This window comes from Narcine bancroftii, chromosome 11, assembly GCF_036971445.1.
Source record: "Narcine bancroftii isolate sNarBan1 chromosome 11, sNarBan1.hap1, whole genome shotgun sequence".
NCBI classification, from domain to species: domain Eukaryota; kingdom Metazoa; phylum Chordata; class Chondrichthyes; order Torpediniformes; family Narcinidae; genus Narcine; species Narcine bancroftii.
In genome coordinates, this window is record NC_091479.1 from 82,570,455 (window position 1) to 82,597,278 (window position 26,824).

A 26,824-nucleotide genomic window follows, 5' to 3' on the forward strand; every position below is an offset into this window, starting at 1 on the left:
AAAGGGAAATGAAAACCAAGCCAATAGTTTTAAAAAAGAGGAACGTATTACTGAACTGGTAGATTTCAAAAGTGTGGGCAAGAAATGTTGCTGTATCTGATTTTAAGATGGTCAATTTAATTTGTTTCTTGTGAAATTTAAAAAAACGTTCTTGGGAGAGGTTTTTCAGATGATGTCCTTTTAATGACCAGCTTTTGTAGTTATTTATGGAGCCGGGTGTTGATCTTTATTCTCTGGATTCAAATCCATTGGGCCTTTTTCCCAAGGGAGGTGCGAGTCAGGGCCAATGTGCTTAGCTTTCCCTTGGCTCACAGTGGGAGCTTTGAATGCACTCGAGCGCCGGAAAGACCGCCGTCTCTCCAATGTTGGTATGTTTACTTCATTTTTAAAGGTTCACCAGTATACAATTTATCATTACAATGAAGCAAACACTTTTTAATACTCGTACACTTAAAAAAGTGTTGGGAGAATTTAAACCATAGCCGTATGAAAAATTCATAGTAATTCGGGATTGAAAGCTGAAAACGAGTACCACTCCATTTATAACGCTGAACTTGTAATTAATTTTTAAACTAGCATATCTTATGTCAGAGCTACTTGGCAGCATTGTATAAAATTCGGACACGGAGTAATTTACTAGGATGTTGCCTGGAGAGAGGGTGGAGGTTGCACAATGGTGTTGTTTCTGCTGGTACGTTAGAGGGTGAACCTGATGCATTCATGAAAGGCCCTGCTAATGTGAACAATCCCCCCACACCCACACAGCCTAAAAATGAAAGCGGTAGAGGATAAGTATTTAAAGGGGTGGTCGGGAGAGGGTTTAAAGGCGGGGCAACCGTGGTCGGGCGCCTCGAAGCAGATCCGAGAAGAGGGGGCGACGTGGCCTGACAGCCGCAACGTACAATTAAAAAAAAATCTCCACCTGATGCGAGCTCAACTAATCGTCGCCTCTGCCTGGAGCCATTTTGTCCTCGGGGGTCGAATGTCAACCGGAAGTGTAAGGGCCGGACGCCGGGGCCTGCTCCAATCACCGTTGCGCGTTCAGAAGCCCCGCCCGGCCAGCGCGCGCTGCGAACCTGGCGGCCTGCAGGAGGCTGCGAGGGGCGCGGGCACCTGAGCGGGTTTAAAAGGCTTTCCTGGGAAGGACGTGGCGGAAGCGTGGCCAGATCCCTCCAACGAGAGACCTTTTTTTATTCTCCTGTGCTCCCTGACACCGTTCCCAGCTCGAAGTAAAAATGTAGGTGGGTTTTTTAAAAAAAACCGTGCATCCAGTCGTGAAACACAACCAAAAGCAAAGCCCTGCACGCTGTTTGTCAATGGGCTGGTTCAGTATTGGTGGTCCAGGAGAAACGGGCCATGGTGGATTTAATTGTTTAAAGACCGATGTCAGATAACGAGTCATTTCGTGCTATTGAACAGTTTGTGTCTTGTTGCATCTTTGGATTGTCGCTCTGAGAGGTCCACTTCGGAAAAGCATTTGTCTACCTGTATTTACACACCCTGTGTGCATCGAGATGAGCGATTTTTGCCTTTCCACAATCTGTTTTCCTCTGCTGTCATTAGTTGTTCGATATTAACGCTTCCCTGTGGATTGTCACCTTGTCGTGGTGGAGAAGCTTGTGTGGGTCCTGAGACCGATGGCTGTCTGGAGCTGTGGCCCTGGGAGCGATGGCTGTCTGGAGCTATGGCTCTGGTAGGACCACCCATGGCGGTAAGGTCGAGGGTGAGGTCCCTTCTCTGTGGATTGTCACCTTGTCGTGGTGGAGAAGCTTGTGTGGGTCCTGAGACTGATGGCTGTCTGGAGCTGTGGCCCTGGGAGCGATGGCTGTCTGGAGCTGTGGCCCTGAGAGCGATGGCTGTCTGGAGCTGTGGCCCTGAGAGCGATGGCTGTCTGGAGCTGTGGCCCTGAGAGCGATGGCTGTCTGGAGCTGTGGCCCTGAGAGCGATGGCTGTCTGGAGCTGTGGCCCTGAGAGCGATGGCTGTCTGGTGCTGTGGCCCTGAGAGCGATGGCTGTCTGGAGCTGTGGCCCTGAGAGCGATGGCTGTCTGGAGCTGTGGCCCTGGTAGGGCTATCCATGGCGGTAAGGTCGAGGGTTAGGTCCCTTCTCTGTGGATTGTCTCCTTGTCGCGGTGGAGATGCTTGTGTGGTCCTGAGAGCTATGCTGTCTGGAGCTATGGTCCTGAGAGCTATGCTGTCTGGAGCTATGGTCCTGAGAGCTCTGCTGTCTGGAGCTATGGTCCTGAGAGCTCTGCTGTCTGGAGCTATGGTCCTGAGAGCTCTGCTGTCTGGAGCTATGGTCCTGAGAGCTCTGCTGTCTGGTGCTATGGTCCTGAGAGCTCTGCTGTCTGGAGCTCTGCTCCTGGTAGGGCCACCCATGGCGGTAAGGTTCCTTCTTTGTGGATTGTCACCTTGTGGTGGAGTAGCTTGTGTTGTCCTGAGTGCTGTGCTGTCTGGACCTATGGTCCACCCATGTTGGTAAGGTTGAGGGTGAGGTCCCTGACAAAAAACAATTCAACTAAAACCTCAACAACGGAACAGGCGGAAGAAGTTACTTCAATCTCAGTGGCTGTGAATGCAGTTGAATCTCCAATCATCAGTTTCCATTATCTTTGGAACTAGTTGGTTGACGTGTGAAGTATCGCGTGCTTCTTGGAGGGTAAATTATGTACATGTTAAACAAATACATGCACAGCTGTCTTCGCTCTGTGGAAAGTGGAACGAAGTCCATCATCTTTGACCTTGAGGGATGGCCACAATTAACTCTTGTATCAAGTTTGATCCCCTACAAGTTCAGCTCCGATTACAGTATCCAAGTAGCTGGCTAAACCTGGCACTCTGCAGTTTCAGCCTGAGATAATGTGGCCCTCTTCTGATCATCTTCCGCCCATTCCAACTTTCAGTATTATATGCTTTAGCCAAATTACTGATAAGCCTTAATGTGTTTTTGTCATTTTGAGAATAATTCCTATGTGGTTTGACTGGCCTATAATTCATGTTTAATATAAATATTGGCTCACTCAATATTTCATTGTACTGTTCTGTGTGGTTGTTGATCTAACTTGTAGGTCAACTCTCATCTTAAATTCTTGTCTTTTCTGCTCCTTTTCTCTGTAGCCTTCCTTTATGATGCAGCTGGTAGAACTGGTGTGAACATGGAAGGCCAAGGTGTCCTTTTCTGTCTAAGGCATTAGACAGAATGTACTAATTAAGCAATTGTTCTGAACTAATTAAGCAATTGTTCGTGTACTAATTAAGCAATTGTTCTGTGGCCAACCTTTTTTTCACAACTTTTTTATTCGTTCAACAAGGTTATTACATACAGTAAAAAAAAAGTACATATTGTGAACAATAAAAAAAATTATAAAAAAAGATCACCCCCTCCCCCACTCAGCCAGCTCTCTTTAAGAGAGCCAAAAAGAAAAAAAAACTAAAATATATTTACTAAAATCTAATCAAAGTAAATTTAAATGTAAATATTCTGAATATAAAGATCACTTATTAAGAAAAAAAGAATAATTATCATGTAAAACATACATGATTTTTTCCATTACGAAACAAGTTTTCATCTCATTATGCCATCTATTAATATCAATCACATTAGCATTTTTCCATGTACTTGCTGTACATTTTTTTTGCTACAGATAAAGCTAAATATACAAAAGCAATCTGAAATTTATCTAATCCCAAATCTTTCAAAGGCTTCACTTACCCAACAAAAATATTGCCGGGTCTAAAAGTATTTTAATCTTATACAAATGTTCCAAAAATCATTGAATTGCTTTCCAAAAAGAAACATAACATAACCAAACAGCATGAAAAAAAGTTCCAACCAAATTACCACATCTAAAACAAGAGTCTGATTCCCTAAAACCATATATTTTTAACTTTTCAGGTGTTAAATACAATTGATGTAAAAAAAAATTGTAATTAACCATTGCATAACAAACATTTATCAATCTAGTAACACTATCATGACAGATATCTAACCAGTCATCCTCAGAAAAAATAAGATTAATATCCTTTTCCCATTTAATCTTAGATCTATCCCATCCCTTTTTTTCTTTCTTGTAATATTTGGTACATCAATGAAATATATCCCTTCTTTGGTACAATCACAAGAAAAGATTCAAATTTAGTCAATTTAGGTAAAATCATATCTCTACCAAATATTTGTTTTACTAAAGATCGAAGTTGATAATAAACAAATAAAGAATTCTCATTAATACCAAAATCTTCCCTCATTTGATTAAAGGATAAAAATTTACCTTCTTTAAAACAATCCCCCAAATTTTTTATACCTTTAGATTTCCAATGTAATAAATATTGATTATACATTGAAAAAGGAATAAGTTGATTATTATATAACGGTGTTAAAGTCAATAATTTACCCTTAGAAATTATCATTCTATTTTTCCTCATCCATAACTTCATTAAATGCTTTAGTATATGCACATTATATTGTTGTAATAAATTTAAATTCCACCAAAACAAAAATTGATGTATTTCAAATTTGAAAATATTCACCATTTCAATTTTAGCCCAACTAGGGGGCCGTTCCAAATCCATTAAAGAACTAATAAATTTAAATTGAGCTGCCTCATAATAATTTTGAAAATGTGGTAAACGTAATCCTCCTAATGCATATTTCCAAGTTAATTTATTCAAAGCTACTCTCAGAAATTTACCCTTCCATAAAAATTCCCTAAACATTTTATTTAAATCTCGGAAAAAACTCTTATTAAATAAACATGGAATTGACTGAAACAAATATTGTATACGTGAAAAGATATTCATTTTAATTGTATTTATTCTTCCAATTAAATTTATAGGAAGATCCTTCCACTTAATCAAATCAGCTTTGATCTTTTTCATTAACAGTACGTAATTTAATTTATATAAAGATCAACATCCACATTTATATCCAAATATTTAATTCGATCAGTCCACTTCAAATTAATAATATTTTTATAAACTGAATAATCTCCTTCACCTATCAGTAAAATTTCACTTTTTTCCCAATTAACTTTATATCCAGACAAAGATCCATATTGTGTTAAACACTCCTTCAAGTGTAAAAGTGACTGAGCTGGGTTTGTTAAATACACCAGTACATCGTCAGCAAATAGATTAATTTTATACTCCTCATCTAAAACTCTCATACCTTGTATCTGTGTATTTTGTCGTATCAGCTGTGCTAAAGGTTCAATTACTAATGCAAACAAAGCTGGAGACAAAGGACAACCTTGTCGAGTTGAATGAGTTAATTTAAAAGGTTCTGAGATCTGACCATTTGTCAATATCCTGGCTATTGGTTTATTATATAAAGCTTTAATCCAACCAATAAAAGAAGGACCAAACTTAAATTTCTCTAAAACTTTAAATAAAAAGGTCCACTCAACTCTATCAAAGGCCTTTTCTGCATCGAGAGATATCACCATCGGATGGTCAGGACATTGTCGATATTTGTTAATCAAACTAATCACTCGAAGAATATTATCTGAAGCATATCTATTCTTTATGAAACCTGTTTGATCAACTTGGGTAAAAATTTAACCAATCGATTTGCTAATACTTTAGCTATTATTTTATAGTCTACATTTAACAAAGAAATTGGTCTATATGAAGACACCTTCAACGGATCTCTATCCTTCTTAGGAATTACAGTAATTAAGGCACTTGAGCATGATTCAGGTAGATCATAATGCTCATTAATCTGTCGTAACACATCTCCAAACACTGTAGATAAATCATCATAAAATACCTTATAAAATTCAACTGAAAACCTGTCATCACCAGGTGATTTTCCATTTGGCATTTCCAAAATAGCCAATTTAATTTCTAAATCAGTAAAAGGAGCCTCCAGCTCCAATGTGTCTTCTTCTAATACCGGTAGTTTCAACATCAATAAAAAGGAATCAATCGATCCATTCTCCTGTTTTTCCTCAGAAGTATATAGTTTCTTATAAAATGAGTAAAACTCATCATTAATCTCATGAGGTTTGTAAGTAACAGTCGAATTTTGTCTAACTGCATTAATAACCCTTGATACCTGTTCTTTCTTTAACTGCCATGCAAGTACCTTATGCACTTTCTCACCCCATTCATAATACCATTGTTTAGATCTATTAATCAAGCATTCAAATTGATAAGATTGCAATGTATTGTATTTCAATTTCAATCTAGACAACTCTATTTTCTGATTTTCTGTCACATCTCTCTGAAATTCCTTTTCTAATTTATCAATCTGTTTCTCTAATTCAAGTCTCTCGGTCAAATAATTATTTTTAACCTAAGAGGTTTAACTAATTATTTGACCTCTCAAGTAAGCTTTCATAGCATCCCACAATATAATTTTACTCTGAACGGAATTAACATTCTCTTCCAAGAAAAAATTGATTATTAAAAAAATTCAATAAATTCCAGATTTTTAAAACAACATCGTATTGAATCTCCAACGATAAGCTGCACGAATTTTTTCCGAACTCTCATAAGTAAAATACAACAAGGAATGATCTAAAATTACCCTAGTTTTATATTCTGCTTGCTGTATTTTCCCTTGTAAATGTGCCGATACTAAAAAAATAATCAATTATAGAAAAGGATTCATGTCTAAATGAATAAAAAGAGAAATCCTTCTCTGTTGGGTTGAGACGTCGCCAAATGTCCACTAAATTAAGATCTTTCATCAAAGCTCGAATTTGAATTGCCATTTTGGATTTTTTAACATTTTTTGGAAATTTATCTAATAAAGGTTCCAAAACACAGTTGAAATCTCCTCCAACCAAAAAATTTTCATTAGCTTGTCCCAGAAGCAAAAATGCATCTGAAATAAATGCTTCATCATTCACATTCGGTACATAAATGTTAAGTAGAGTCCAAAATTCATTAAAAATCTTACAATTCAAAAATGACAACTTATGTTGTAAGCCTGCTTATAAACCAAACTATAATTTCTATTCACTGTCTTTTATTGGATTGAATTGTGCTTGCTCGTATCCTCCCACCATTATGCCTCAGCCCGTATGAACTTTTGGGTTCACAAGTCAAAATGTTTTTCAGGCTTCATGTCCACACCATCCTCCATAATTAGCAACCAAATAGCTGAGATTCTGCGGTCAGTCGCAAAGTACCTGCTCTCATCACTGATCTGATGACTTAATTCCCTCTCAACTTTCCTCTAACTCCGATGAAAGAAGCTGGCAACAACTCAATGGTGAGGTCCTTTGCCATGATATACTTACAAGTCCTGCATTCATTTCCATTGATTGTAATTCAAAAGATTAAATTTTTATATATTAAAATTGCTACTCCCTTAGTTTTAGAGTTAAGTGAAGAAAAAAAAAACATGTCCAACCCAGTCCCTCTTCAATTTCATACTTTCTTTTTCATTCAAATGTGTCTCCTGTAAAAAAGGAATATCAATTGTCATCTTTTTGATATATGCCAAAACTCTCTTATGCTTGATCGGGTTGTTTAATCCCTGAACATTAAAAGTAGCAAACTTCAAATTTGACATATCTAATACAATTACTAAATACCAAAAATAATCACAAAATTAATAATATTGTTTTTGTTATTAGTGGCCATCCTTTTGAAGTGCTCTAGTAGCCTCCTTCGGTTCTGAGTCTACCATGCATCTTGGGATCTGATTCCTGCTGAAGGCACTGTCTAAAACTAAATGCTAGATGTTGTAGAGAATTCCTTACATAATTTAGTGCCAGAACATCTTGCATTTGTCTGGTGGACAGACTAAAGACAACGTCCCATCTGAAAGGAGATTGTCATCCTGTCTCACTACTGTATGGAAGTGTTCGTTGCATGTATTCTGGAGTGAAACTTGACCATTTGATTTTGAGGTGAGCTTATTATGAAGTTAGCTGTGCATACCATCCATTTTAAAAGATGTAATTTAATTGAGGTTGCCCAGCAAACATCAATGTGAACATGTGCATTAATTGGTGTCTTGTCATAGATGCCTTTTGGATTCACTAGCCCTTTTTCCACTGGCACCTTGTCCCAGGAATTAACTGGGACAGGGACCAGTGTAAAAAAAAAAAAAACCATAGCATGCTGGCGTAAAATGACAATTTCATGCTGGGATTAACCACCTCAACCCCTACTTATATCCCCGGCGTCAGCAGATGCTGGTGTGCTGATAAAACCAGTGGAAATGGGACAGTAGAAAGTCACCTGTTTCTAGTTGGTTAGAACACTCCGTCCCCAGGAATGAGTTTTGCCCCAGCTAAGGGTGTCCCAGTGGAAACGGCACAAAGGGCTTCTTATCCTGGGACACTGCACAGCCAAATAACTGGAATGCCAGTGGAAAAGGGGTTAATGTCAGTCCTTCTTTCTGTGTGGAGATGCTGCATCCCTGACATTCCAGCATTGAATGAACCACTAGTGTTTATTGCTGTGGAAATGTGCCCTTTGAATTGATAAATTCAAAATCGTATCATCGCCATCTTTCAGAAAATGGACTCTTTAAACATTAATGAGTAAAGCCACAAGGAAACATTAAACTTTTTTTGAATGTAAAACAGCTCATCATTTAATTTGATTACTAAATACTCTTTGAGAAATAATACAAAATAACAAGCACTTTATATTTGTCCCATGTCAATAGGTTGTGAGTGTTTCTAATCTGGGCGATCAGATATGACCTCCAACCAAATAGCTGAGATTCTGCGGTCAGTCGCAAAGTACCTGCTCTCATCACTGATCTGATGACTTAATTCCCTCTCAACTTTCCTCTAACTCCGATGAAAGAAGCTGGCCACAACTCAATGGTGAGGTCCTTTGCCATGATATACTTACAAGTCCTACCACGTGGTGGATACAACAAGCCCAAATTATGAAACTGTTGCCGGAAGCTTGGCTAACTAAGCTGTTTCCCCTGTCAAAGCAATGTTCAGTTATTCCAATATTAGACATTTCTCATTTTTACTGTATGACTAAAATTAATAAAGAAAACAGCATTTAAATAATCTCAGACTCTAAAAGAAGATTTAAAAATATTCAGCCATACTTCTCCATTGAATTCACTGCAACAGTACTGCCTGAACTGGGCAGGCTCTGCTTAAGATCTGATGTGCTTTGAATCTGATCCTCAATATTATGCCAGAATAAGGTAATACCTGCAACTCAACCTCCTCTTCTTTGGCTTGGCTTCGCGGACGAAGATTTATGGAAGGGGTAAAAAGTCCACGTCAGCTGCAGGCTCGTTTGTGGCTGACAAGTCCGATGCGGGACAGGCAGACACGATTGCAGCGGTTGCAGGGGAAAATTGGTGGGTTGGGGTTGGGTGTTGGGTTTTTCCTCCTTTGCCTTTTGTCAGTGAGGTAGGCTCTGCAGTCTTCTTCAAAGGAGGTTGCTGCCCGCCAAACTGTGAGGCGCCAAGATGCACGGTTTGAGGCGATATCAGCCCACTGGCGGTGGTCAATGTGGCAGGCACCAAGAGATTTCTTTAGGCAGTCCTTGTACCTTTTCTTTGGTGCACCTCTGTCACGGTGGCCAGTGGAGAGCTCGCCATATAACACGATCTTGGGAAGGCGATGGTCCTCCATTCTGGAGACGTGACCCATCCAGCGCAGCTGGATCTTCAGCAGCGTGGACTCGATGCTGTCGATCTCTGCCATCTCGAGTACTTCGACGTTAGGGATGTAAGCGCTCCAATGGATGTTGAGGATGGAGCGGAGACAACGCTGGTGGAAGCGTTCTAGGAGCCGTAGGTGGTGCCGGTAGAGGACCCATGATTCGGAGCCGAACAGGAGTGTGGGTATGACAACGGCTCTGTATACGCTTATCTTTGTGAGGTTTTTCAGTTGGTTGTTTTTCCAGACTCTTTTGTGTAGTCTTCCAAAGGCGCTATTTGCCTTGGCGAGTCTGTTGTCTATCTCATTGTCGATCCTTGCATCTGATGAAATGGTGCAGCCGAGATAGGTAAACTGGTTGACCGTTTTGAGTTTTGTGTGCCCGATGGAGATGTGGGGGGGCTGGTAATCATGGTGGGGAGCTGGCTGATGGAGGACCTCAGTTTTCTTCAGGCTGACTTCCAGGCCAAACATTTTGGCAGTTTCCGCAAAGCAGGACGTCAAGCGCTGAAGAGCTGGCTCTGAATGGGCAACTAAAGCGGCATCGTCTGCAAAGAGTAGTTCACGGACAAGTTTCTCTTGTGTCTTGGTGTGAGCTTGCAGGCGCCTCAGATTGAAGAGACTGCCATCCGTGCGGTACCGGATGTAAACAGCGTCTTCATTGTTGGGGTCTTTCATGGCTTGGTTCAGTGGATTCACCAATATGAATTTAGATGATTACAGATAAAGGCATTTATTTTCTCCTTTGCTGAATTTTAACATTTAGAATGTAAAAAAAAATAAATGGAATATTCTTCCATTTTTAAAGTAGCTTTTATTTTTAAATATCTTTAAGTGTCTCTGATTATTGGAGATGTTTAAAAATGGTTAAAGTGCCTTTGACACCAGGGTGCTATCAAGAGACCATCAATTTGACTTGGGCCTAGACCTCAGGTTCTTGGGCCCAGGTTGCTAATTATGAAGGATGGTGTGGACATGAAGCCTGAAAAACATTTTGACTTGTGAACCCAAAAGTTCATACGGGCTGAGGCATAATGGTGGGAGGATACGAGCAAGCACAATTCAATCCAATAAAAGACAGTGAATAGAAATTATAGTTTGGTTTATAAGCAGGCTTACAATATAAGTTGTCATTTTTGAATGAGTAATTTTTTTTGCTTGAACTTATAATGAAACAAATTAATAAAATTGTTTGCATTTGTTTAGTTAACAAAGCTAATACAGGTACATCTGAAGTACCAATACTCAATGACTAAATCTGGCCGAGAATATTTAGGCGAAGAGGCAACTAAAATAATTTTTCTTGAAGTGTAGGATGTAACCCAGCTGGACAATTTTTTCCATTTGCAATATTAAATGACTTAATGCAAATTAGCATTGCTGAAAAGTACTTTGTTATGCTGAAGGCAGAGACTATCTTATAGCAAGTTTGAAATACTTGACCAATGACAGAAACTGTAAAGCATTTAACCCAAGCTGTAGTACAAGGTTAATGTGACTTTCAGTTCTTATTTGAAAGAACATGATAAAACTAAGCTGTGATATCAGGAAAAAATTAACAAACTGAGTGCTTTCCTTGGTAAGTCATTGATCATCTTTTTATTTTGCCAGAAAAATAAAACTCTGACCTATGAAAACTCTAGGCTAATCTGTTGTTTGTCTTTTTATGATACATAATTAAATTAGTGAGCATGTGTATTCATTTTCTTTCTACCTCTTTATCAATAGCAAATAAGCTTTCTCATCATATTTCTTACACAGGGCAATGTTACATTCTTTCTAAACATCAATATAACCTCATCCATCTATCTACTTCAATATTTTTCATTCACTCTTAAAGGTGCCATCAAGTTAGTCAAAGGAAATCAGCCCTTCAGAAATCCATGTGGACAGGAATTACCTACTTTGTGTGAACAAAGAGAAGCAGGAGGGACTTGACTGGGCAGGCTGCATCCATGAGGAGAAATGGTCAGGTCACGTTTTGGGTTGGGACTGGTTATCAGGATTCGATACTGTCTTGACAAAGCATGCCAACCTGAAACATTGATGGAGCTTTTCTCTCCATGAATCCTGCTTCTCTTTGTTTCCCAAGGTTCCAGAATCTGATCTGCATTTTTTTGTGTTTCCTTATTTTGTGCGTTGATTTGTTTTCTCTTGTATATTAATCTCTACTATACTGATTTTAATCTAACATTGGTATATTCTGATAGTACTTTTCATGAGATCACAAGATGTAGGAGCAGAAGTAGACCCATTGACTCATCAAGTCTGTCCTGCCATTTTAATCATGAGCTGATCTATCCACCCACTCAGTCCTACTCCCCGGTTTAATCCTTGTAACCCTTGTTGCCCTTACTAATCAGATAACTGTCAGTCTCCACCTTAAATGCACATAATGACTTTGCTTCCATCGCTACCTGTGGCAACAAGTTCCACAGACTCACAATTCTCTGACTAAAGACATTTTTCCGCATCTCTGTTTTAAATTGATGCCTTTTTATCCTGAAGTTATGCTCTCTTGTCTGAAAATTCCCCAACATGGGAAACATCCTTGCCATATCTACTCTGTCCAGGTTTTTCAGCATTCAAAATGCCTCTATAAGGTCCCCCTCATTCTTCTTTACTCTGAAGTGTAGTGTCCAAGAGCCAACAGTCGTTCCTCATATGCTAACCCTTTCATTCCTGGTATCATTCCAGTAAATCTTCTCTGAACCCTCTCCAAAGCCAGCACATCTTTTCTCAAATAAGGCACCCAAAACTGTACACATTACTCCTCGTGAGGTCACACATGTGCTTTATAGATCCTCAACATTACATCCTTGCTCTTGTATGATATTCCTGTAGATATGAATGCTAACATTGCATTCACCTCCTTCACCACTGACTCAACCTAGAGGTCAACCTTTAGTGTATCCTGTACAAGGACTCCTAAGTCCCTTTGCACCTTGGAATTTTGAATTTTCTCCCCATTTAAATAATTGTCTGCCCATCTATTTCTTCTACCAAAGTGCATGACCATACAATTTCCAACACTGTATTTGAATGCTCGTGTTGCACCTTCTACTGTTAAATCCTTTGGTACACATTATTGTAATGCATTTTTGAAAAAACTGTTTCACTTATTCTTTGGTAATATCTATCAATATTCCTCTTGGCTAGAGGTGAATTTTTAGTGGCATCACCTTTAACATTTTTAAATTTTGCACTGTTCGCTGCACCTGGAGATCAAGAAGGTCAAGAGTTGCAAAGGGAGTGATCGCTTCTCAATTCTGAAAAGGAAAAGGGAGGAGAATATGAAATCTTGTGAGATGTAACTGAGGTTTTCTGGTTTTATTTCAGATTTCTAGCATCTGTGGGAAAATATTTATCAAAGAAATACAAAGTGCAAGTGAACAGCAACTTCCATGGACGAGAAAATCAGAAAGAATATTTCCAAGCTCACAGTGTATATTAAGTTATTCTAAATTTAATTTAAGATCAACCCCTCAATTTTAAAAGTTTTTGCTTTGTACTTCTAGTTCCGTTACTTATCGTAAATTATGATGCAATTTGAAAAGATTTCAAACTTAATAAAAGTGTAACATTTGCACTCAACCTTTGATCTATCTGAGGTTATAGAATGTGTATTCATTTTATGTCCACTCAGATTTGAAAAATTGGAACGGAAGTGTGGTCGATTCAAAACCATATCCTAAATTTGGAGTGTCGTTAGAGTGAAGAATTAAACACACTTTATTATTTAGATTTAGTGGGATATTGTTGCCATTTTCTTTGAGGTATCAGATGTGCTGGGGTAAAGCAATAGATTGTTTCTGTCTTCATTGCCTCCTAATCATCTAAAACTAAATGTTTGTTTGTGCAGTGCTGTGGTTCTTCGGGACTAGATTTTAATACCATGGGAGCTGAACAGAGTACATATCACGATCATAAACAGCCTGAATGTCATGCGTCAGGTATGTAACTGTTAAACATTAATTTTGGTTTAATGGCAGTGAATTAACAAGAGGCAAGTTTGCCAGCAAGTAATTAATTAATAAGGCTAATGGAATGTCCTTGTCTATTGCTAGAGCAATGGAATACAAAAATAAGAAGGTTATGCTCCAGTTACATGGTTCATTGGTGAGGCGCATATCAGAGTAATGTAGCATGTCAGCCCCTCTATTTCAGAAGTTTGCGGAGGTTCTGTATCACATTGGAAATCTTGGTAATCTTCCACAAATGAGTAGTGGAAAGTGTGCTGACCAGCTGGGTGGAAAGCTTTGCAAAAGGTAGTGTATGCAGCCCAGTATATCCCAGACAAAACTCTCCCCACCTTCGAGAAAATTTACATGGAATGCTGCCGCAAAGAGCAGCAACAATCATCAAGGATCCACACCACCGAGGACATACTCTGTTCTTGCTGCTGCAAGAAAGAGGTATTGGTGCCACAAGACTCACACTATCAGGTTCAGGAACAGTTTCTACCCCTCTACCGTCAGTTTCCTAAAACAACAAACTTATTTAAGGACATTTGTTTATACCGTCAGTTTGTTTATATTTATTTCTTTGTTTACACTTCTCTATTTTGCATCTGTACCTTTTTCTTGAGTACAATTTACATGACTGATAAGTAGAAATTCTGTCTGGCCCTCAGGAAAGAGTTGTTTTATGATGTGTATGTATTCTGACAATAAATCTAAACTTTGAACTTTGACTCCTTATTTAAGGAAGTGCTAGTAGAGGTGCTGACGTGCTACATTACTCCGATGTGCCTCACTTTTTCAGAGAAAATTAACAATGCTCATAACTGGAATGGAAAGGTTAACTTGTAATTAAAAGTTAGATGGGCCAGGCTTGTATCCATTGGTTTTTAAAAGAGAAAGAGGGAGCTTGATTGTTAAATCCCCTCAAGCTCTTGTACTTATCAGAGTAGATGTTTAAAAATCAGGGTCCATCCATTTAGGAAGCAAAATTACTTCTCTGCATATCTTTTCTCTGGAATCCTGTTAACCAATAGATTTTTACTATTTCAATGCATTGGTAGAGAGATGCTTGACAGTAAAGTTGCGGGGAGGGAGAGGTGGTGAAAGATTATTGTGGTAAGACAGGAATATGCAGTTGAAATCCAATCTGATCATTTGCCTTTGAAACAGTGGCCTATTCCTTCAAATTTATTATTGCAGTTATTGTCTATTGGGCTGATAGGTGGTAACTGTAATACAGCTATGAACTAAGAGCATGGAACAGGCCCTATGAACCATAAAACAGACAGATCTACATTGAGAATAAAAGTAATGCATTCCTACTTAAGGGCAAAAATCAAAGAGCACTCACTGATAAGAGGATCATTGTATAGCAGGGGTTTCAAAAGGACATTGGAATGCAGAGGGATCTGGGGTACCCACACAGTGACCACACAGGTTTGCGTGCTTCCCTTCATCGGTGGAGGCATTGAGTAAGAGTAAGGAAATCATGTTGCAGCTATATAAAACTGGGGTTAGGATGCATTTGGAGTATTGTGTGCAATTCTGATTGCTCCATTACAGAATGTTTACGTATGCTTTGGAAAGGATACATAAGTGATTTACAAGGTTGCTGTCTGGATTGGAGGATATGAAATGTAGGAAGAGGTTGGACATACTGAGTGGCTTTGACAGAGAAGACAATCTTTATCCTAAGGTAATAATGTTAAATACTAGAGAGCCTGCATTTAAAATGATAAGGGGAAAGTTTAAGGAGACTTGCGGGCTATTTTTATTTATGTACAGAATGGTAGGTGCCAGGAATAAACTAGCAGGGTTAGTGGTGGAAACAGATGTGATGGTTTTTGAGGATTCTAGATAGACACGATTATGCAATGAATGTGGGGCAATGGATCATTTGCAGGCAGCAGAGATTTAGTTTAATTTGTATAGTTTTTCACGGACAGTGAGGACTGAAGGGCCTTTCCCTATGCTGTACTGTTCTGTGTTCTCGATGAATTTTTTGAAGTGATGTTCGGACAGGCGATTGTATTGCAGTAGATGAGATTTTCTACAGCCATTTAAAAAAAAAATTAAACATGCAACATAGTAACAGGCCATTCTGGCCCACGAGCCTGTGCTCCCTAAATATACCAATTAACCTACAATTGCCTTACATTTTTGAAGGGTGGATGAAACTGATACACCCAGAGGAAACCTACATAGAGATAGAGATAACATACAAACTCCTAACAGAGTGCTGGCTTCGAATTCAGGTCCCTGTGCTATAATAGCCTTGTGCTAACCACTACGCTAACTGTGCCTCCCTTCTACATTTGACTGATGAACAAGGTCTGAGAGTGTATTTAGGGATATTGTGGAATAGATTACTAGCTGACTTTAGAACAGCAGAGAGTGTGGGTAATGGGTTACTCTTTGTAGTGGAAGAAGATGAGCTGCAGTGATCCATAAGGTTCAGTGTTTGGACCACTGCTGTTCACAATGTACATTAATGAAATCAGTGAACTCAATTTCACATTGTGATGTTACAGCCTTTTTGATAATAGTAATTTGCCATTGCAGAATTTAAAAAATATAACCCCAAAATTTGAGAAAGAGAATAAAACTCACTCTCGTGGATTTTTATGTGGGGGGAGAAAAAGTTAATAAATACAAAAGTTGTTTCTGTTTTGCTTGCATTTCTTGATGCATGCACATATTCACAGCTTCACGTGGGGCAAAATAGAGATACAGCTTTATGAGAACGTAATTCCACCCCCCACTTCTCTGTAACGTGGTCACCTAGAGAAATGCAACAAGTTACCAGAATTATTGGCACAAAAGATTACTATGAAGTTTCAAGTCAAGGTGATGTAGTAAAGCAAGGGATTAATAAAAATGGGCCAGTTATCACAGGTTGGTAAAGGTATTAGGAAGCAGACCAAGCACTGGGGATTTAATTTCAGTGGAATGGAGTTGAAAAGTGAGCAAGCTGTGTTAAACCTACCTTTAATTAGCCCTTTCATAAAGTATTTCATACAGTTCTGGATGCCACATTATAAAAAGGATGCACAGACACTTGAGAGGATGCTTGGAAAATTTACAAGAATGCTACCAGAAATACAGACGATACATATCTGGAAACAATCACTTTACTCTTGAATGAAAATGAGGAATGATTGAACGGAAGCTTTTAAAATGAAGAGGTTTTGATGGTGGGGAGGCAGAGATCATGCTTTTTCTTTTATTTTTTAAAATTTTTTATTTTTCACACCATAAATCACATTAGCCGTGATATACACTATTTCTTTTTCACACATATACAGTGACTTTTTCTCCCCCCCCCTCCTTCCTCCCAAGCCACCCCCCCACCCCCCCCTCTCATCCATTTTAGGTATACAATCTAGGTTGCATTAAGCCAGTCAGACAATGTTGTCATTCAACAAAAATACACCAGAAATTCTACTGAGTCCATTCTTTTCTTTCCTTCTCCTTCCATCAACTTAGGTAATGTTTGTCCCCGGTAGGTTTTCGCTATTGTATTTAATGTAAGGCTCCCATACTTGTTCGAATATTTCAATATTATTTCTTAACCTATATGTTATTTTTTCTAATGGAATACATTTATTCATTTAAATTTAGTAGTTTCTTCCTTTTAATTTGGTTATGTATTCCATTAATATTTAAAGTCATATAGTTCAGCGTAGCCCTTTTATATTTTGTTTATCTTCTCTTTCCGTTTTTCCATCATTACCTTTCCTCCTTTTCCATTTCTGTTTTCTTATTTTCAACTCTTTATAAGACAACATTCCTACAACATCCAACATTTTCCTTATTCTCCTATTTCTATCTTATTTATCCCCAATCTCCCCTTCCCCTCCTGAGTTGTCCTTTATCCCTTGTCGGACAACCACATCTCCCCTCTCCCTTTGGATTTGCGAATCCACTCGCAAGCGTCAACTGATTTTGCAGTGACCGCTATTTCCCCCCACCCCGCCCCCCCCAGAAAAGATTTCACTTTTCATATGTCACAAAGGTCACTCTTTTAATTCCCTCCTTATTCTCTCTATTCCATTACCTTCCCTTATTAATTCTTGTCTATACTATCTATATTTTCCTCTAAGTACAGATACATTCACGTATGCACATTGTCTCTATTCACTCTTATACCTCTTTACCCGCATACATATCAGTCGTGATCATTTTTACTCTCATTACCCGTCTTCCTCCCTCAGTCTATTTTTGTAATTGTTCTGCAAATTTTCGTGCTTCTTCTGGATCCGAGAATAGTCTGTTTTGTTGTCCTGGAATAAATATTTTCAATACCGCTGGATGCTTTAGTATAAATTTATACCCTTTCTTCCATAAAATTGCCTTTGCTGTATTGAACTCTTTTCTCTTCTTTAGGAGTTCAAAACTTATATCTGGATAAATGAAGATTTTTTGCCCTTTATACTTCAGTGGTTTGTTGCCCTCTCTTACTTTTTCCATTGTCTTCTCCAGTACCTTTTCTCTTGTAGTATATCTTAGGAATTTTACTACAATAGATCTTGGTTTTTGTTGTGGTTGTGGTTTAGAGGCCAATACTCTATGTGCCCTTTCTATTTCCATTTCTTGCTGTAGTTCTGGACATCCTAGGGTCTTAGGGATCCACTCTTTTATAAACTCCCTCATATTCTTGCCTTCTTCATCTTCCTTAAGGCCCACTATCTTTATGTTATTTCTTCTGTTATAATTTTCCATTGTATCTATTTTTTGAGCTAGTAGTTCTTGTGTCTCTTTAGTTTTTTTATTAGATTCCTCCAATTTCTTTTTTAAGTCTTCTACCTCCATTTCTGCTGCTACTGCCCGCTCTTCCATCTTGTCCGTTTTCTTTCCCATTTCTGTTAAGGTCATCTCTATTTTATTCATTTTCTCTTCTGTGTTGTTTATTCTTTTTCTTAAATCATTAAATTCCTGTGTTTGCCATTCTTTAAATGACTCCATGTATCCTTTAATAAGAGAAAGTACCTCCTTTATCTTGCCTTTCTTTTCTTCTTCTATTTCACTGTACTCTTCCTCTTCCTCTTCTTCTTCCTCTGGGTTGGCCATCTGTTGTTTCTTTGTTGCCCTTTCCTTCTCTTCTTTCTTGTTTCTATTGTCTTCTGTGGTCTCTTCTTGCTGCAGGTGTTCTGCAGCTGTCGTTGCCGGCTGTGGAGATCGACTCCCCAGCTGGTCCCCCCTCCCATCGGTGTGTTTTTTTTCATTCGCATCGCGCATGCGCAAGGAGTCGTGCATGCGCGGTTGCGCACTTTTACTCGGCTCAGCGAGCCATTTTTGTAGTCCATTATTTACCGACCTGAGGGAGCGGGTTTCTCTCTCCGCAGCGGGCCTCTTCGGACAGGTAAGGCCTTCACCTTTTTCCTCCTTTGTCTTCTCTTCCTCTCTTCTTACCGTTGCTTTCGATTTTTCTTTTTTTGTCGCCATCTTCTTTCCACCTTTATACTCACTTTTCTGTAACTTTTATTTCTGTGCCTTTGTGTTTTCCTTTGTTTTTCCCGACTTTTCTGGAGAGGGCTGGAGTTCACCGTCCGGCCACTACTCCATCACGTGACTCCTCGATCATGCTATATTTTTGAGGAAGATCAGGAGGAAGCCAACATTAGTTAGTTAGTTAGTCACTAACTAATATATTAGGGCATTGAAGAGAAATCTCTTCATCCAAAGAGTGGAGAGAATGGCGAAGTTTGGTAGGAATGGACATTTTTGGTTCTTAATTTGTTTTCTTATCAGATTTACTTCATTTTACTCTAATTTACTCCATTTTCTTTGTTAAAATGCTTAGTGAATATATGCATTATTATCATGAAAAGCTTTTGGCATTCATTTATTTGCACAACTGCTAAAGTGGTGCTCTGCAGTTGCCTCAAAGTGAAGCAATATTATATTTATTCCCAGGTTTCTTGATGCCTTTTGGAAATTTGACTCCAAACTTTCTGATGTTTCTTTTTGCCCTGTATTTTTTTTTCCTCTTGCAAAACCTCCCACATCAATGAGGCCAATATAAAAAATTAATCTTTGAGGGGATTTTCACTCTTACTGGACTGGAGCAAAGCTGTTCTTACACACACCAAAACAAGGTTTTCTTAACCCTCTTTACAATGAAATTGGTATTTAAAGAAAAGCTCTCAAATGGCATTCTTGATCCTCAAGAGATCTGTAATTTGTGATAAATTTGATCATCCCCTTGCACAAAAGCTACGGCTGATTTGTTGCTGGGGATTGTGATCACCATCACCCTCAATTTAAACACTTGATCTGTCCAAACTTCATAATCTAGGAAAAAGGTCTACTTCCCGAAGAGCGCACATTTAAAAATTGTGCTCGAATAGTTTCTAGACAAAGACTTCACTGACCAATGTTCTGCCAGAGGTGCCTGGTTCTTGCACAACCTGCATGCCTTTTATGGCACTGCTCTCTATCAGCCTATGTTGATCACTCAGATCTTGTGAGGGCAGTCTCTCACTGGCTCCCATCCTTGCAGAGATTGCACCTGTAATGCTAAAGGTATCTTTGGCTTGGCTTCGCGGACGAAGATTTATGGAGGGGGTAAAAAGTCCACGTCAGCTGTAGGCTCGTTTGTGGCTGACAAGTCCGATGCGGGACAGGCAGACACGATTGCAGCGGTTGCAAGGGAAAATTGGTTGGTTGGGGTTGGGTGTTGGGTTTTTCCTCCTTTGCCTTTTGTTCGTGAGGTGGGCTCTGCGGTCTTCTTCAAAGGAGGTTGCTGCCCGCCAAACTGTGAGGCGCCAAGATGCACGGTTTGAGGCGTTATCAGCCCACTGACGGTGGTCAATGTGGCAGGCACCAAGAGATTTCTTTAGGCAGTCCTTGTACCTTTTCTTTGGTGCACCTCTGTCACGGTGGCCAGTGGAGAGCTCGCCATATAACAGAATCTTGGGAAGGCGATGGTCCTCCATTCTGGAGACGTGACCCATCCAGCGCAGCTGGATCTTCAGCAGCGTGGACTCGATGCTAAAGGTATGCAGCTTTGAGAACCTATCACGGAGAACAGCATTTTGTTATTTTCGTATATTCGTTAGTTGCCTCTTGTAATTGGCTGCTCTAGCAATTGTGTATAATTTTTATGAACAAATGATAAGATCTGTTTCATTTTTATTTCTTATTCAGCAACAAATTCCCCAGCAAAACAAAGAGCTAAAATGGACGACATCGTAGTTGTTGCTACAGGAACACATCCCCCTGCTAGAACCACATGGAATGATCCAGATGTTATCAAATTGCATGAAATTCCTACGTTCCAACCTCTGCTCAAAGGTAATACTTGCATACTTTTTTTTCAGTACTTTGAGTGCAAATTGGATGTGCAATCCACTTTTGTTTTGAACAAAACTGAAAAGTAGACATTTTTTAAAGTAGAGATTAAAAGACGAATCAATGGTGTCCTTGCATGTAAATCATTAACATTTAATTTACAGTGCAGCAATGAATTAGGAAGACGAATGAAATATTGGATTTGAATTCCTATTTTTAAGACTAAAGAATAAAAACATTTTGCTACAATATCTAGGACCCTAATTGACTTCTTTGTCACTAGGTTCATCCTGTTCCAAGGAGATAGGTGTGCCCAGTTAGTTCAACAGTTCTGTAAAATATCTCTGCATAGTCCAAAGGGAGGGAATAGATGTTTCCATGACCTACTTTTTCATCTTAGGGTAGGGTTTTTATTTGTGAAGGATGAAGAATTTGTGTCTGTGAATTTGCTTTTCCTGTACTTGGCAGTAAATGTCAAAGGGTCTGAAATAAAAACCGGATGCTGGAAAAACTCAGCAGGTTCTACAGCGTTTGGAGTTTTTAAAAAAAATGGGATATGGAAGATTCTATCAAAATGACCTTGGTGAACAACAGTAGAGCATTTTAAGGATGGTACATGATGCATTAATGATGGAGGGAGTGATGATTCACGTGGTGGGGGTGGGGTACTAATCTTTTTTTAAAATAATTTTATTGAGTTTAGCATAACCATCCATAAACAAAATATTAAAAGATGGGTAGTTAGGCTGAATCTTATTGGAGATGTGGTAATTACTTGCCCTTTTCTCACTATACCTTTACAGATGTGACAATAATCTTGAACTTATGTGACATGAATATTACTTCCTTCTTATCAGCCCAGGTCTGAATACTGACAGGCATTAGGAGTAGGGTCTATCTACTTCATTTTTTGGGTAGTTGTGAATGTAATTGAAGATTGTCCAAACATCAGCAAACATTCACACTGCTGAAGTTGTGTAAGGCCATTAAACCAAGGAAATTGTGCAACGTTTTCATGGAGCTTAGATGATTAAGAACCATGAGCATCTTTTGCATTGGACTAGCCATGGAAAGTTTTCTTTATGATTCCTATTGATTTTATGTAGCCCTGTAATGCTGCATTCACTCTTTCTCATATCATCAGTGGAACTCAACTTTTTTGACCACATTTTGTCAAGGATTGTATTGATATCTGAAAATGAGTGATCTTGGCAAAACTTAAACTGAGCAGAAGATTTTCGAAGACTCATATAAATCCAAATAAACAATACATTTTTTCCAATAGTAGTGTAAATCATACAGAGTCTATTTTATCGCTTCCCCTATCCCCTCCTCCTGTACCCTAATACAAAAAAGAAAAACATTATAGAAATTAAACAAATGCAAAGAACTCAACATCGTTAAAGTCAAAATCCTTTAAGGGAACTTGAGAAGAACCCAAAGAAACCTAAAATAAAAGTTTAAGGAACAAAATACAAGAGCAGGTTGCCTGCGCCACGACCCACTTCACTGATCTCAAGCATTCCACTGGTTGTTGTATTCACTTTATCTAAAAGGGGTAGAATTACATCTACACACCCATATGCTACAGATAGGGTTGTCACACCTTAGCTGTTATGAACCCAGAAACCCAGAGGACTCCAAACACCAGCAGCAATAGAAATTCACCAAGGCAATGGTCACTTGAACAAAAATGTTTTTAATTTTTCTCATACTTAATAAGATCAATATTTAACTTATTACTATTTACTTTAATCTCCTTTCCAAGCGCACGTGTATGTAATGTGTATATGTTCAGGAAAATTCTTTGTTTCACTGTCCAAACATGCACTTTTCACTTCTCCAAGTTCACTGGTATCAGACAATTTTCCATACTGTACACAGAATTTAATATTTATGATCTTCACCAGGCTCTGGTGCTTTAACTTAAATTGTTCATTGTTTGTTGGACACATACAAACTGATCTTCTTTAATCAGCCACTTCAGTACCTTGCTGAAGAAACGTGCCCCCTCATGAGTTTTTCTAAAAAAAACCTCTTCCAGGTTACCGCAAAGAGTTCTTTTTCCCCTATTTCTGGAGAAACACAATAACCGGCCAAGGTCTCTGGAATTGACTACAGAGATTTATAATAGGCTGAACTCAGAACTCAGAAGCTATCTAGAAATGGGGTCTTGCAGCAGGTCTGCAAACTTTCAGACTTCATCACCAACTGCTGCAGTAAACTGACTTTGTGTGTGTGTGTGTCTTCACACACCCAACAGAATGGCATGTTTTTCTCTCTCTGTTTGCAAAACCACATGACGCCGCTTAGAACAGCAGACTTCAATCAGAAATTTGAATCGCTGGCACCAATTTATAAATAAAAGATTAATTTCTGAACCTGGATATCAGTTCAAACATGCTGTTCCTTTAAAGACAATAGTCCATTTCAATTCTGTAACATCAGAACAATCAAACCTACTTGTGAAGTTTTCACAGGCACCCTTCATGGTTTCTGTCAAGTCAATACCATAGCTCTTGCATTTTAAATGAGATGTCTCTTGTAGAATGTAAACTAATATCTAAACCCCCACATCTAACCTTACCCCATAACATATTTTATAACATAATTGTATTAACTTATTCTGTAATATAGCGATTGTGCCATATTTCTTCCTCAAATTGAATGTAATTTTCTCCAGCGAGTACAACTCTGCATTTCTGTATTCCATCGTGTAATATTTAGTTGGGATTCAGACTTCCACGTGACTGTTATACATTTCCTGGCTACCAACAAGACGACCATCACAAACTGAATTTGGTATATGGACTAATATTTAAAACTCATGCCGTTAATGTTTCCCAGAAGGTACAATTCTGAATCCTGTGGAAAATCCACCTTTGTAATTTTTTTCAGAATGTGTCCCAAGATCTCACTTTTGTACACAGCCAGGTTGAATGGATAAAGTTTCCAATCTCCACACCACACTTAAACCACATTTCTGAGATTTTTGGTTTAGATTTATGTAATTTTTGTGGTGTGAGGTAAGTTGATGTAGGAACTTGTATTGTACCAACCTGTACCTGGCATTAATAACTGCTTTCATGCTGTCCAGACACAGATCTGATCAGCACCACTCGTGGATTGTTGTGCCCAAGTCTGATTCCCACCTTCCCTTCAACCTGTGTAAGCCCGGCTTCAGGCCCTCACTTTGGAATTGCACAGATAAACTAATGCATATTCCCTTTTCCAATTCAAATCTCCATGTCACTGCACACGGGTAGGGCCATAGACGTCCCCAAATTATCCCAAGAAAGATCTTAGCTGAAGATACAGAAGAAGGTTTTATTAGGAAAATCATATTTATCCCTCAGCCATTCAAACAACACGAGCTGCCCTTGCTCATAACAATCCTCAATATACCTGATCCCCTTCAGCACCAGGTGTCCAAGATCTTATTATCCAGAGTCATGGGTATTAATTTGTTCTGGGTCAAGAACATTTAAGGAGATATCCCCACCTTTAATCTAAGATATTGATTTTTTTTTACGTTATGTCTGAATTGTGTTTTAATACAGGGTTATCTGTTTTCCCTGATATCAATTTGATGACCCATTTAGATAGAAACTCTCCTGCTATCTTTTCTCCTACCATGTATAGTCCAATTTGTGCCCAGGAGGGGGTACCACCTCCCTCAACGAGTGAAGCGATAAACCTTGACTGGGCTGCCCAATAGTATTTTTTTTAAATCTGGCAATTTCAGGCCTCCCAATTTATAATCCCAAATCAACTATTCTGTGGAAGTTCTAGCCACCTTACCATTCCACAGGAACTTTCTGACACATCTGCTGAGCACCTTAAAGAAGTCCTGGGGCAATGGAATGGACAAGGACTGAAATAGATACTGTAGTCTTGGCATCACTCTAATTTTAATACAATTAACCCTGCCCACCAAAGTTATGGGCAGGGTCCTCCATCTACCAAGCTTCTCTTTAATCTTCCAGAGCAATGGGAGATAATTGAATTTATATAAATTGCATAAATCCTTATCCTTTTTTATCCCCAAATATTTAATGCCCTCTTGCAGCCATTTAAATTGACTGTAGGAGCAGATTATTGATAAATTGTTTGGACCCTTTGTATTGTCAGTCATTTCTTGACAGGTGGAGTGAATCAAATAAACTAAAGACTAGTTTCTATAAAGAACATTAGTGAACTAGATTTGACTTTTAGGTAATCCAGTGGTTTCATTTTTGCCATTTATTTTAAAAATACCTGCATAAGTCATTTAATGTATTTTAAATTTCCAAATGGATGTAGTGGAATTTAAAATAGTTTCCAGTTTGCCAGATCAGTGATTGAAACATCCCTGGAATAAAAGTAATATGTTGTGGCGGCCCACGATTGGAGAGATCGGGCCGGCACATCACGCAACAGCAGACACAGACAGAGATCGCTAAAGCGACTCCCAGGACAATGAACTGGCAGGGGTAGAAGCTGGGGCAGCATCAGACCAACAGCCCTAAAATGGTGTTGGTCTGCCCAGCTAACTCAGCAGAAACAGGCTGGGGAAGAAGGGCATTCATATGCAAGGATGTTCCCGCCTGCTATTGTTATTCATAGGGCTGAACTCAGTCAATCAGCAAAAAAAACGGCGGGAACTTGAACAGTGTAAAAGCAGCCTTTCCAGCCCTAATAAAGGAGTGAGCTTAACCTGCCACACCGTGTGTGTGTTTCTTTGTAGCGATCAGCTACAACGTGAAACAAAACTAAAACAACCTGGAGGAAAAAATGACAGTCATAATTCCTATCATTTAGTTCATTATCACCCTTGTTGTAATAACACATTGAACTATGTTCTGGTTAATAAAGTCACAGGCTTTGGCAGTTTAGCAACAGGCTCTTGGTTCGATGCCACAGTAAGAAGTTGTATATTATCACAATCTGTAGAAGGAGCTCTTGAGCTTTTTCTCAGTTGTAAAAATAATGTGGTTATATTGACTTTCCACTGATTTTTTTTGAAAAAAATATAAATGTTGAAACCAACAAACATCATCAGAGATCTTACTCAGTCACATTTTTAGAAGTTGAAGGTGCTCAAGCTGTATAGTAGGACCTTGTTAAAAATGTGATTTTTGGCACACAGCCAGCTAAATAACACTTTACAGACAGAATCATACAGTGAGAATTCTGAAATGAATGTTATGAAGGATCACTGGTGTTGAACCAGCTGGATTGATGGTGTGACACACCAAGAACTGTGTGAGGCTTCACTTGTTCACCCAACCCCACAGCCAACATGTTTTGAGTGAACTCAGTAACACTTTCTAATGGGATGTTGGCACCTGCTAACACTAATGAAAGTTTCGTGTGGAATTGGATATTGTTCAAATTGTGCGTTTAAGGGATTAAATGTGGCAAAAGTTCTTTGCATTGCACTTTAATCTCTAGGATTTAAGACTGAAACAGTCCAAACCAGTGTGATGAAAGTCCTTCAATTCTCTCAACTCCTTTGCTTTCAAGTTGAAAAGTTCTTCAGAAAAAATAGAATTTCTCTCTCTCTTTTTATTTCTGTCTCCCTCTCTCAAGCTGTTTCGACAGAAATTCTAATTTCTAATATGTGTAAGCCATCATATTAATATCAATTATCTATGAACAAAACAAGAATAATCTTAAAAGCTGGTTTCAAGACTTAAGAAAATAACACGAAGACTGGAAGTGTTGTGAATAGTGTATTAGATTGTTGTAGGTTACAACGGGATATAGACTGGATGCAGATTTGGATGGAGAAGTAGCAGATGGAGTTCAATGGTGTTTTAGAATTGTGATGGAACGGAGAGGGTTCTTGAGTCAAAACCATAGATCCCTCGAAGTAGCCACGCAAGTTGATAGGGTGATTAAGAAGGCTTTCATTAGTTGGGGGATTGAGTTCAGGAGCTGTGATGTAATATCTATAAAACTCTGGTTAGACCATATTTGGATTGTTATGTTCAGTT

General features: G+C 38.7%; 1 protein-coding gene across 6 annotated transcripts in view; it reads left to right on the forward strand.

The window, feature by feature from the left end:
* Positions 1-1,049: 1,049 nt before the first annotated feature.
* borcs5 (BLOC-1 related complex subunit 5) overlaps positions 1,050-26,824 on the forward strand; it is a 67,220-nt gene continuing 41,445 nt past the window's right edge. The window contains exons 1-4 of one of the 6 annotated variants that reach the window (XM_069903750.1): positions 1,050-1,241; positions 12,931-13,036; positions 13,454-13,544; positions 20,703-20,849. In XM_069903750.1, coding sequence (XP_069759851.1) covers positions 13,487-13,544; positions 20,703-20,849 — 205 coding nt within the window. In that variant the 5' untranslated portion in view covers positions 1,050-1,241; positions 12,931-13,036; positions 13,454-13,486. Of the gene's footprint in view, positions 1,242-8,693; positions 8,788-12,930; positions 13,037-13,453; positions 13,545-15,143; positions 15,250-20,702; positions 20,850-26,824 lie in introns of those variants that run through there. The other 5 variants (XM_069903749.1, XM_069903751.1, XM_069903752.1 and 2 more) reach the window with 5 other exon arrangements.